This window comes from Pleurodeles waltl, chromosome 7 (genome assembly GCF_031143425.1).
Source record: "Pleurodeles waltl isolate 20211129_DDA chromosome 7, aPleWal1.hap1.20221129, whole genome shotgun sequence".
Taxonomy (NCBI): Eukaryota; Metazoa; Chordata; class Amphibia; order Caudata; family Salamandridae; genus Pleurodeles; species Pleurodeles waltl.
Window position 1 is genome coordinate 1,143,523,595 of NC_090446.1, and position 13,614 is coordinate 1,143,537,208.

The 13,614-nt window shown below is 43.3% G+C and overlaps 1 protein-coding gene across 3 annotated transcripts in view; it reads right to left on the minus strand.

The window, feature by feature from the left end:
* Nucleotides 1-13,614, minus strand: part of RNF157 (ring finger protein 157) — a 494,906-nt gene that overhangs the window by 80,983 nt on the left and 400,309 nt on the right. For 2 of the 3 annotated variants that reach the window (XM_069200214.1, XM_069200215.1), the window contains exon 18: nt 3,585-3,695. The exons of the other annotated variant lie outside the window; for it this stretch is intronic. In XM_069200214.1, coding sequence (XP_069056315.1) covers nt 3,585-3,695 — 111 coding nt within the window. The remainder of the gene's footprint in view (nt 1-3,584; nt 3,696-13,614) is intronic. 3 annotated transcript variants of the gene reach the window in all.

Below are 13,614 nucleotides of genomic sequence, written 5' to 3' on the forward strand. Positions count from 1 at the left end.
ATCCACAACTGATGAAAAGTAAATTTGGGAAGGGCCTCTTCTGTATGCTGGAATTGTGCAAATTCAATGTTGGAGCAACACTTCCACTTCTCAACATGTAGATGACCAATTGCTTCCAATAAACACCAAATTGGAATCTTTCACGTGAATTCTTGTAGCACCCTGCTGAATGGTCACTCTGTGTCTCGGAGGATGTCAATATATTCTTTTGGAAGATTCAGGAGGTTTCACTAGAGGAACTGGAGACACAGGCTGCCAACCCAAGGGTGGTGGCACGAGGTGGTGAAACTTGTTTTTAAGCCAGGAAAGGAGGTTGAGCCTCTACCGCAACCTACAGTGTGGCAACACCAACACCTGGAGGAGATCTGGAAACTACTGTTTTTAAGACCACTCGGACACAATTAGATTCATTGTGGTTTTTGAATGGCTCAACCTAATGAATGTTGAAATCAGCAGTAGGATGCAGAGTGCAAATTAGGTTCTGTGACCAGCTGATTAAAAAGGGCATCACCCTTCACTCAGTGTTTGACTGGGGAACAAGGTGATGGGAATTCTAAGTGGCCCCATCAGGGCTGCCCCATCCCATCATGGAAACGGTAATCACTACTGTGTGTGATGAGAGTGGTTAAACACCACCCTAGGAGTGATTGCAAGGCTGCAGAAGTTATGATCAGTTTGCACTTCAAGTCCTCGTCCACTGGCCCTACTGGTAACCAGGCACTGCTGCAGTGGAGCCAATAGCATCCAAGCACTCAGCACAATAACAAATGTATCTGAGAAGACTGGACTCGCATGTACATACCTGATATTGACAAGTGGGAAATAAATAACTGCTTTTCTCCAAAAAGAAATAACCTCATCTTTCAAAGCAAATTAGCTGCAGTACCTTCCCGGAGGATTTCTACTAGCCCAATCCGCCAGACATCTGTGATACAAGGGAGGTTATGCACCTGAATGAAAGTACTGTGTGATCTGTGTGAAACTGATGAAATGGCAGCTATCAACATACTATTGAATACACAGTTCAAATGCAAGAGAGAGACTCAGCTCTACATTCCAAGCCATTGTTTCCCACGGTTCTGTAAGTCAAAAATAGAAAGGAATGTTTTTTGGAAAAGGCCAGTGGCAGAGTAGATTATAAAGAAATCAGGTGATTTACCAGTGGGCAGAGTCTTTGAAAGGTCTGATTATGTGTCTACCTTGCCCGCCAATTCAAAGGAATCAGCTGAACGTGAAATCTAATGGTTTTCCTACAGTGGAGCTTTCTCCTGCAGACACTGCATTTTAAATGTATACTTTATGCACCATGTCACTATATTATTCTGCATTTCCTTGCCTTTTCCCCACATACTACTTAGTGCAGTTGCTGGTCCAGCAATGGGGGCTATCTCGTCTTGTTGAGAATCGTGTCCCTAAAGATGCAAATACAAGAAAAGGTGAGGGCTTTAACTCAGGCAGAGCAGAGTGGAGGGAAGAGACAGGGTTGCCAGCACAATGACTGCAAACAGATAGACACTATAAGGAACTCAGCTCATGCAGAAGGAAGCTTCCTCTGGTAAGTGCCTTTTCAAATGGTCTGGGATCATTCTATTTGAAAAGGACCCTTTCCCAGTGAGGATTAAACCAAGTGCCATGAACATAAAGATTCAAACTACCAACACCTACCACAGTCCCTACACCCAGTGATTAAACTATTTGCCCAGTGAATAATCTTCTCAGTGCAGAAAACCATTCCATGTGGGAATGTCAGATCTTTTGCCAGAGAAGCAAGCTTAACAGAGCTTTTACAGGGCCAGCCAGAAGAGATGTTACAGCCTTTGCAAGGGCGGTGAGCTCTAATGTCAGTCTTTCAGGACAGGAAGATGAAAGGGTGGCAATTTTGCTAAATGACTGAGATTTGATCAGCAGATTCGCATGGACAGTAGATTTGAATAGTGGTGAGAGTTTACCTTTACAGCCTTTTTGCAAAGTGAAAACTTACTAAGTCTGAGCTTCACATATGGCATGGGCGTCTATGGCACTTCACCTAAACTAAAATGTCCTATGATCATTCTTGTTGTTTGTTCAACTGATCAGAAGACATATCAGATTTTCAGGGTACATGTCAATATATTTGCGTATGTCTGGCAACCCTGGCATTAGGAACAAAGCATGGGCTGAACAAACAGTGTTGGCACAGTGAACATGAACTTTCAGATCAACTGCAGAGAATATCCAAAAATAGGAAAGATAGACAGACGTGCAGGGCCACAATGGTTGTACTAAAGCCTGACAGGTTAAGCAAAGATATGGGGGGGACTAGTGGTAGAGGGGTTACTCAGAAGTAATAAAGGAAACTGCTCTGCACTAAGGAGAGTTCTGATTTTATGCCTGCTGTCTAGAGGGAAATACGGGTGCAATTTGGTTTGAATTATCTCACTGTGGCACCACCCTCTTTTCACCATACTAAGATGAAGGTAGAGTTGTGGAACAAAGGGACATACATAACACCTATGCCATGGGAAATAAAATAATACAAGCTCTAAATACTGCTTCTGTTTCAAGGCCCGTGTAGAGCAGAGATATTTATTGAGAACAATTCCTGGACTCCCCGTTCTGTTGAGCACTTTCAGAATCTCAAGAATCACAACGAACAGCAGTACCAACAAGGAACTTCAGGGTGTTACTTGGCTGTGCAGCCATTTAAACCCACAGAGATTTGAGGTGGTTGGGGAGGGAGGGTTTAAAGCTGTAACGTTTGTGACTGAGTAAGTATTACCAAAATAAGACAATTTACTCTCTTTGTTTGGCTCTGTGAGGCCAGTCAGCAGTGGCTAACCTTTGTGACCAAAGGTCCCGGGATTAATGGCAGACCTGAGCCTTTCTACCAGAGAAAAAAGGTGTGCTACTGCAAGCTATGGATGAGACGGATCCACTGATTCATCTCTCTCATTATCATCCTAAACACAGACACGCACAGATCAGACCGATGCATGCCCTATACCAACAATCTTCGAACCACTTATGAAAGACCACACACCCGCTTTTGAGTAGTAAACTTCGCCTTTCTAGGGAACACATATACAAGTTGAGGCTAGCAGTACTGGGCTCAGTTTGGCAAGGCCCTGTTTTGGAGAGCAGGCTTGTGTCCTTTCAGTGACCTAATGATGGAGAAATGTAAGGGTCTACCAATAAAGCAGAGCCTCACTATAGGTGGGGATGCTGAGGCCCTCTGGATGAGCAAGAGGTAACACTCCAATAGGCGTGATAGCCGGTGGTACTACCCTTCTGTACAATCAATAAGGGGCCAAACACACTTCTTGATGGGGAATGGACAAATAGTTTAGTAAAGGAGCTATGGATGAAGGCAAAAGCAAACACGTATTAAATTCACTAGTATAAGAAACCAGGACATTCCAATAAACTTCACTGGTTCTTTTAAACAAGTGACCACTGCACAGCCCAACGTCAATGTCCCATAACAATTTGTGCATGCATCCTACATGATGAATCAATCATTTCTTTAATTTTTTTTGGGGGGTGGTGGGGTTTGTGGCATGAGTGAGTGACAGTTGTAAGTTCATGTTCATCAGACTGCCACTCACCAGCTAAGCAGGCCTCATAGCACAGCGAATTATCCAGCATGTTCCCAGGAGCGAGGCCCGTGTCATTGTTATTGTCACACTCCGTACCCAGGAAATCACCCGTCCTCTGCCCTGTAACAGAGGCAATGACGTTAGATAATAGCCAAGGAGGGGAGATATGAGGTAAAAGGGGGATTACTTATTTTTAAATGAATAAAAACATTCAATTTTCCAAACAATCCCCAAAGTATTACAGAGACACATGCTATATGGATGAGTTGGAAAGCATGGACTAGATGAAAGTTCAATAGCACCACCACACTTCCACACCAGAGAGGAAAACAATGTGGCGAGGACCAAGGAAGCCAAGCCCTCAGGTGTACAACCCTGATGCATGTACTTTTGCATATCATGCTTGTACTTCAAATACTCCCACTGCATCTATATAAATCTCCCAGTTCATTTTAATTGACTTTCCAATGAGCTAAAATAGTTTTTTTTTTTTTTTTTTTTTTTTTAGCTCTAAATGGTTCAAACTAATGCCCGAATATTCTTCAGTTATATAACATTCGTATTATACAGATCTCTTGTTCAGACAATTCAGAACTTTCTTTGACTCTAGCATTTGGAGACATGTCACAGTGTCCTTGGGCAAGAACAGATGGGACAGCCACATAAGACTTTTGCTGCTTGAAGATTTATTGGCAGGTTACAATATTTAACTTTGCCTTTTGAGCATATCTCAATGTTCTGCTCTGACATTCATAAACATATTAAAGCATTCTTAATCTGAAACATTCAAATATGCTTTACAGGGTTATTTAGCCTTAACACTGAAAGGCACATAAGCATCCTTCATCATAATGCTTCTCAGCTCGAACATCCAAAGACATACTGCAGCTTTTGTCAGCTGTAACACTAAGAGAACTAGCTCAGCGCTCTTTAGCTCCAGAACACAAAAGTAAATCAACTGTCTTTGGATTCAGTATTTGCCGACACGTCAATGTTTGCTCAACTCAAATATTCAAAGACATGGAGCAACAATGAGAGACATGCCACTGTATTCTTCTGCTGTAACATTCAGGGACATGACACAGGACACTTCTGTCTTAACATTCAGCCACTAAACAGCAATCTACAGTTTTAACAATGAAATATGTCACCATCTAGAATAGTCACAGATGTTAGTGGTTCACATCGCAAACATACAGGCATGTGAGTGTTCAACAACTTTATCACACAGACAATCCCCATCATATATCTCCATAGGGAGTGGCACCACTTAAGTTCCTAGGATTCATCTGTGCAGAAAGTATTAACAGTGGTTTCCTGCCAAAACCATCATTAAAACAAGAAATAGGCAAGAGGGCTTCATTCCCCATCATCCATTTCCACAGAAAGTGACATCACTGGTTTTCAACCAGAGACACCTTAAAAGAAGACGCCAGGCAAGCAGACTTTATTTCCCATTAATAATCGCCACAGGAAGTGAGATCACTGCATTTCCAGGTACCCCTGTACAGGAAGTGACAACCCTTCCTGCCTTCTTCCTACTCCAATCAACACTTTAGAGAATCTCACCACCTGGGCTTTTCCAGTAAAATATGGACACAGAGAATAGTATTGCCTGTTTAGTCCTGCTAGGACCAGGAAGGGCCTTGGGCTAGAATCCAAGTTCTACTGAAACCTACAAAGTAAATTATAAGCATGTGCCTCACCCAGCACCCCATACTGCTAATCCTTTCGATCACACCAAGACCTGGATGACAAACACTGAAAGCATCCTCACAACACACAGACCCAACCTCATACACATTCCACTAAGTATCACACACTATCAAACTACGAAACATACACATTCAGATGTATGCTCATACTCTGTGGTACTCCGTGCACAAGGCGTCACAGATCTCATCACAAGCTTGGTGCACTGTTCATCACAAAAACACAGTTCAAACGTGTGTATATTATACATTTTTATTACCGCAGGCTACAACATCCATTGTGTGGTCTGCACACATAATGAGGAAGGGGGTCTCTCTGTTATCCGGACATTGTCCCAGTCCCGCACCATATGCAAGCAAGTAATATTCAACTCCATGGAGCTCCTGACAAGCCACTTCCCACTCTGCAATTCAACCCCCCCACCTTTCAAACCTAAAGGTCGTCAAGGCAGAACAAGGTTTTAACTAATTAATTCTTCTTGCCACCTCATCCATCTAACACATCCACAATGCGCTCTTGAGTGACTTCAACCTTCCAGAAAACATAAGCTAAAAAATATAAGCAAAAAAACAAACCAGAGATGCCTTCCTCGACCTTATAGACACACTCAGCTTGTCACCTAACCAACATGCTTAAAGGCACATCCTTGACTCGTCTTCTCAACATCTCCAACAATCACATTCAAACAACTCACACACAACGCCACACATTTTGCCATCCTCATCACCCTGCTCAGCTTTCTACCAACAAACCGAGGTCAACTTAAGAGAGAATTCCAAACCTTAAGATTTTTCAAAGGCTTCTCTATCTACAACCTAATGCTTGAACTTATCTCTCTCTTCCTGCCAAATCCACACCTGTCACCAGCACTCTTCAAAACTAATTCAAAACTTTTTTCGGAGAGCTAGGAGAACAAACGAGTTCCAAGTAAACTTCGCAAATGCAAGCAAAAAACTTCAGCACACTGAAGACTAACGACCTTGCTTACAATAAACTCTCCATCCAAAGACAGGAAACAAAATGGAAGAAAAACAAAAGTCTGGATGACCTATTGATCCTGAAGTCCATCCGTGCAACACACGAACAGCTCATCACATCAGCCAAAGCAAAGTACTATCCCAGCAATATCAATGAATCAACAGAACCAGAAAGATTTTCAAGAAAATCAACCACTGCACTAATCTCCTTCCTGACCCTCCTATCCCATACCCAACAGGCAAGAGCAATGCCAATAATATTGTCTTCAGTTCAACACAGAAGATATGACAGCCCATCGACAACACCAAACCTACCACTCTTCTTTCACCCACCCCCACTTCTTGTAGAATGCCACAATGGTCATCCTTAAAAAACAAAAAACCTATCTCTTGCAGATTGTGCCAAGACAGGCCTGATCCTCCCACTGCTAAAGTAACCTATACTAGCCCTGGATGACCTCACCAACTATCGGCTCATCACATACCTACCCTTAATTGGCAGGATAATCAAAAAAACATTCTGCTGTTAACTCCAGAATCACATTAGTACTAACCATCTCCTTCACAACTACCAAATGGGTTCATACTACGGTGCAGCATGGACACAGTTATCTTACACATCACAGACAAGGCCCTCCTAAGCATACATGAAGATGGCCCGTGCCTCCTGATATTGCTGGATCTTTCAGTTGCCTTCGATAAAGCTGACCACTACATCATTCCACCCTCATTCACCCTGAAGTCTCAAATGTGATTCACAGGCAATGACACTCGTTTGTTCATGTGGTCATCCTCAGATCCCAAAAGATCTTTATCATCCGTAGGATTCCTGAAGGTTCCATAGTATCCTCTGTCATCTTTAGTCTCTACACTGATCCCCTTAGGGATTTTGCTCACAACTACCAGCATCAAAATTCACCAATATGCTCATGATACACATCTCAATTTGAAAGTCCCCTCTGCTCCAGACACGCACTGCCTCAAATACTGCCTACACCTCAGTCAGATTTGGATGTTAGCACCTACCTGAGGTTCAACCCCTCTAAGACAGAATGTCCATGATTTGCCAAGAACATGCAAGAAATAGTACAACCTGGCTCAATGAAATGAACATTGATGGCTTCAAACCCCAGCTTTCACCAAATGCAAACTCACTTGGATTGAACCTGGACACCAACTTCACCCTCAAGGAGCACACTACCAACAAAACAAAGACTACCTGGTCTCAGCTCTTTCTACTAAAGAAATTGAAACCATTTGTTCCAGAAAGCACATTCAGAACTGCTGTTCAAGTGCCCGTACTCTTGCATCAGTTTGGGGGGTAACCCTCTATTCGATAGCCTCCCAAATTTCACAATGGCTCACTTTAGGGGACTTCTACACACCACAGCACATCTAACTAAGCGCCTGAGAAAATATGATCACATCACCACCATCCTGTACTCCAAAGGCTCTCCGTGCCCATCTGTATTTTCTTCAAAACCAGCTGCATCATATACAAAGCCGTCCCAACAATCACCCCCACTCATATTGCAGAAAAGCTCACCATCTCTGGAGGCTTTTGTCACACCCAAGCCAGGACACCATCAGACTGGAGACTAAGTGTAAAAAATGCAGCAGGCCTTTTCCATCTATGCACCCAGGAACCCGAACAAAATACCCTTATGCATCAGCGCTGCTCTAATGTCGCTCTGATTTAGGAAAGAGCTGAAGATCTTTTTTACAAAAACTTCACATAATGCAGTAACAGTATACTTCTGCTATCTACAATCTGCTAACTATTCAAATACTTCTCCTAACATTTGTTGACTGTATGCTTGCCTGTAAGAGCTCTGCTGTTTTTCAGTTAGATTTGCACTATACAAATGCCAAATACATACATAGCCCAGAAAATTCTAACCTTCAGGTACATCTCATCAGTCTCCAGCTCAAACATCTCACAATGTTCTTTACAACATTCAGAGACGTGTGTCTATATTCCTCGGATGCAATATTTCAAAGACTTAAAGGATTTTGCAACTCGGACGTGAAAAGTTGAAGCTCAGTGACAGCGGCTACTCAACAATCAAGGACACCAAATGATTTTATGCAGGTCACATCCATTCATACACAAAAGTAAAAAAATATAGAAATGTAACATTCAAAATGTGCAAAGGCAGCAGGAGCACTAGAGACTGTTGTTAAGAAATGTATAATACTACCTGCACCTCTACTATTCTCATTAATTTAACCATTCAAGTCATTAATTGAGATTCTGGACGTCCTACACTATCAACTTACTACTAGTTATCAATTTAATCTTTCCACCAACTTAAGACTGAATTGCGGATCCTGCATCCCAGATGGCTAGAGATGGGCCACCGCTTTTTTTTTATTTTTTAAATGAAGTCCAGAAATAAACGCAGCGTTCAGTTGAAAATCATTTGTATGGTAACATTTTCCTTGACTTTGTCTCCATAAATCATGTGTCTACAGAAAGTACAAATTGAGGGAGGCACTTTGTGATACAAAGCTATCAATCTGAGGAGTGAGAGTTACAAAGCCATTCATATTGAATTTAAAAATCTATAATAAAAATGTCTCCCGAGTTGGCATCTTCCACAATTTCACATGCTTTGCTGTATCATTCCCTTTTTGTGATTTGGAGTTCTGAACTCTTTGTAAGCAGTATGTTCTGTAGATGTCAAAGATACAGCAGAAACTTAGCTCCCAGTTGTCCCTTATGAAATCACAGAAACTATAAAAATTAACCTTAACAGGCGCCAAAGCTTAAGAATTATTCATGTCAGAAATCTCTGTTATCCAGCAGTAGCAATAATATTGATTTAAATTCCTGCTTAAGTAGAATACCAGAGTGAAAGTGGACAGGGCCTTCAAGTGAAAAGCGAGAGGAATGGTCGGTCTGAGAATCGACTCTTGGATTAAAGCCTAGGCAATAATGATTACAGAACGTATAAAGAAATTGAAACCATTTGTTCCAGAAAACACATTCAGATAGCTGTTGGAAATGGACCAGATGTGCTTTGTTTAAAAAAAATAAAATATGCCTAAATATGGCTTGCTTGTGCAGGCTATGGCTCTGCAAAAACCACAGCCCTTCAGTCACATTTTTCTTGACACAGTACAGTATATGTAAAGGTCAGCTTACTTTTACCTTAAATATTGAATTTAACCCGTTTGCACACTGAACAAAGGGTAGTTATTGTATCTGTATTATCTAGAAGATTCCACCATGCATACTCAAACTCAACTGACCAAAATGAAAGTAACTGCAAAGGCTTACACATTATTATCCATTTTCCAGATTTCTTCAATAAAGTCTAGGAAACAAATCTAATCCTTCTAATATAAAACAACACTCATTTTATTTCCTTTGAAATAGTTCCAAACTTGGCGCTGGTAATAATTAATGCCAAAATAGTTATTTTGTCTTTTAAACTGTAATATCTCCCTAGTAAACTGCAATTTTATGCAAAGTATAAGGCATCCTGATGTTTTGCACCAATCAACTGCAATTCAGATTATTTTATAGGAACCTTCAATTGTAACAGAAAAGTTACATAAATTGAACGGAAGTCAAAACGTATATGTAGCCGTAAATAGTTTCTAAACTATCAAAGCACATTAAGTCCCAGAAAGTCCAGTGCTTTTCAATGTGTCCTCAACAGTTGCAATTTATGAGTGTGCCAATTAAGTTATACTATCAGCTATACTTCACATAGGAATGTGAGTATAGTGGAGTTGTGCCAAATAAGTTTGCTTCCATCTCGCTTCTCCAAATCCACCAAACAAATATGCTCTCTTCAGATACGGAAATGGATACTTCCATCTTACCTTTTTTTACCCATTTTTACCCAGAAGGATACAAATGTCAAGGTGCATCATCTGGACTGGTAAGACACCTTGGAATGTAGTGTAAAGCCATGGTTTATGTATACAGTACACACAAGCTGTATATTCTATATCTTGATACGGAGACCAATAGTTCTAGAATCAATTATGGATGTGTAGAAAGGAACCTACGCACATATTTCCCTAATCCTCAATAGTTTAAACCTTGTTCCTGTGAATGTATTAGATATGCATGTTTCCATAATCATTTGTAGGTGGAGAACAAACCCATGGAAACAGAACCATTTAGCAAGGTTTCTGGGTGAGGTCATGGGAGAAGTGGATAGAGTGGTGAACAGAGACAGGTGCTGAAGTGACAGGAAAGTTCCTGTTTTTTGTGGGGGAGCCAGGGGGGGGCAGCTTAAGAGATCTGATAGTCATCCAGTGATGGAGGGCAGAGATGCAGATAGAGGTGATTTGAGAAACCAAGTGTCAAGTGATCGTTGGCCAATAAATTTAGTGTGGAGGAAGAAGAGGAGGAGGATCGGTCCCCAGCACGGAGCCTTGTGGGGCACCCATTGGCAGAGGTGTAGTAAGGGATACCAATGTGCTGAGATTCAGCAATCTGTGTGATAAGATGGAAACTAGTATTGTGACAACTCTTTGATGCCAAGATGAACAAGTTACTTACCTTTGGTAATGCCTTATCTGGTAGAGCCTCTATCTAGCCCCAGATTCCTTACCTGAGAATATTACCCAGGAATCAGGCTGAATCAAGAACCTTTTGTTGAGCAGCACCCCTGCGTGCAGGAAGTAGCGTTGTTTATGACTTGCGCAGTGCCTATGTAGGTGCCACCCCAGCATTCAGATGTCTGTTTCTATTACAACCTTCCACACCAGAAGGGCGGAGCCATGAGGAACAATGACCACTGGTGAGTAAATCTCTACGCTTGTAGGGATAAATCCTGATCTCTATTATCTGGCCGCAGAGTAGGGAGGATGGGTGGTTGGTAAGGAATCTGCTGCTAGATAGAGTCTCTACCAGATAAGGCGTTACCAAAGGGAAGAAACTTGTTCATCCAACAGACTTCTATCCGCAGGCTCCTTACATTAGAATAGATACCAAAGCAATACCTCCCTGGAGGTGTGACTGCAATATTGTTAGAAATGGGGTCTCTAGTTGGAAGTCGGTTTGCACTCTGTCGAAGTAGGAACCTTCACTCCAGTCAGGATAAGGGAGATTCCCACTCAGATAACCCCTGCTCACCCCCTTGGCAGATTGGCATGAGCAGTCAGGCTTATCTGAAAAGCAATGTGTAAAGAATTTGCACATAACGCACAGTAATAAATGAAAACACTACAAAAGGACACCACACAAATTTTAGAAAACTAGCCAATATTTAGCTATATAAAACAAGCCCAAATACGATAAAAATCCACCACACAGTAATAAATATATGAATTCTGCAAGATTTACTCAAAAATACAGTTCCTTGAAGTCAATAGCTCCACCTCGGGCTATCATGACGTTGTGATCAACAAACCCAACAGTTCAGGCCAGCCACAGTGTCGCGGGCCAGCTGTGGTGTCTGGAAGACCCGCAAACAGTACCTTTGGAATTGCAGGGCGTTGTGATCCTCGCAGGGAGCGGCATCGCTTGTGTTGGTTTCCGGAGTCGGTGCTGGAGTCGTCAGGCCCTTGAAGTCACACGTAATGCGGATCGAACTCCGGGCTGATGAAGTCAGGAGCGCTGGTGTGGATGGCGTCGGGGCTGTGGTGCGAAGCAACGTGCGGTGCCCACAGGTCACGCTGCAGGCAGCAGCTCAGTAATGCCGCCCAGAGGGGTGACGGGGTGGTCACAGTGCAGGCAGCGGCGTCACAGTTGCTAAAGCGCAGTAGCCGGTATGCCCAAGCCAGCGGTGCGGGACGGGACGGTGCTTCATGACCCTCATGAGCAGTGTCCACAGGCCATGGTCAGGCAGGGATGTCTAGTGACGACACTGGAGTCGATGGTGTTGGCATACTGGGACTGCGGTGCGGGACGGGACGGTGCTTCGTGCTCCTCACGAGCGGTGTCCACAGGCCACAGTGCAGGCAGCAGCGCCAGTGCCAACAGGATCAGCGGTGTCAGTGATGCCCCGGCTTCGGTGTGAGCAAGGCGATGCCGGAGAGCGGGCCCACAGGTTGCTGTGTGAGCAGCAGCTCAATGAAGTTCTTTGATGACGGCATCGGTGAGACCAGGGTCGAGGTGCGAAGCAGGGCAGTGCAGCTCTGTGCCGCATCGGCAGATCAAAGTGCAGGCCAGTGGTCTCATTAACGGCGGCACAGTGGTTTCTCCTCTTGAACAGCACAAAACACACAGCTCCCAGTGCTGCAGGTGGAGGAAACTGAAGTCTTTGGTGTCCCTGAGACTTCCAACAGGAGGCAAGCTCTACTCCAAGCCCTTGGAGAACTTTCTCAACCAGGACACACAGCAAAGTTCACCCTTTGCACTGTTTCAGGCAGCAGCAGCAACTGCAGTCCAGTCCAGCAAAGCAACACAGCAAAGGGACAGTACTCCTTCTCCAGCTCTTCTCCCGGGTAGAGGTTCCTCTTGATTCCAGAAAGATTCTAAAAGTATGTGGTTTGGGGTCTTCTTATACCCCATTCTGCTTTAAAGTTGGCAAACTTCAAAGCAAAGTCTCAAGTGTTTGCAAGATCCTTCATTGTCCAGGCCAGGCCCCAGACGCACACTAGGGGGTTGCAGACTGCATTGTGTGAGAGCAGGCATAGTCCTTTCAGGTGTAAGTGACCACTCCTCCCTCCACGTTAGCTCAGGTAGCCCATCAGGATATGCAGGCTACACCCCAGACACCTTTCTGTCACTGTCAAGAGGGAATTCACAACTGCCCAACTAACCCAGACAGGGAATCCACAAGCAGGCCGTCACAGAATGGTTTAAGCAAGAAAGTGCCTACTTTTCTAAAAGTGGCATTTTCAAACTCACAATCTAAAAAACAACTTCACTATAAGATGTATTTTTCAATTGTGAGTTTAGACAACCCAAACTTCATATTTCTATCTGCCCTCAAAGGGAATATGCGCTTTAAAGTTATTTTCTGGGCCCCTGTTAACCAATGAGGGAGATAGGCCTTGCAAAAGTGAAACACACATTTGGCAGTATTTCACTGTTAGGACATGTACAACACCACCAGTACATGTCCTACCTTTCAAATACATTGCACCCTGCCCATGGGGCTACCTAGGACCAACCTTAGGGGTGCCTTACATGTACAAAAGGGGAAGGGTTGGGCCTGGCAAGTGGGTACACTTGCCAAGTCGAATTGGCAGTTTAAGACTGCACACACAGACACTCCAGTGGCAGGTCTGACCCATGTGGACAGGGCTACTCATGTGGGTGGCACAATCAGTGCTGCAGGCCCACTAGTAGCATTTGATTTACAGGCCCTGGGCACCTCTAGGGCACTTTACTAGGGAATCAAATATGCCAATCATGGGTAAACCAATCAACAGTACAA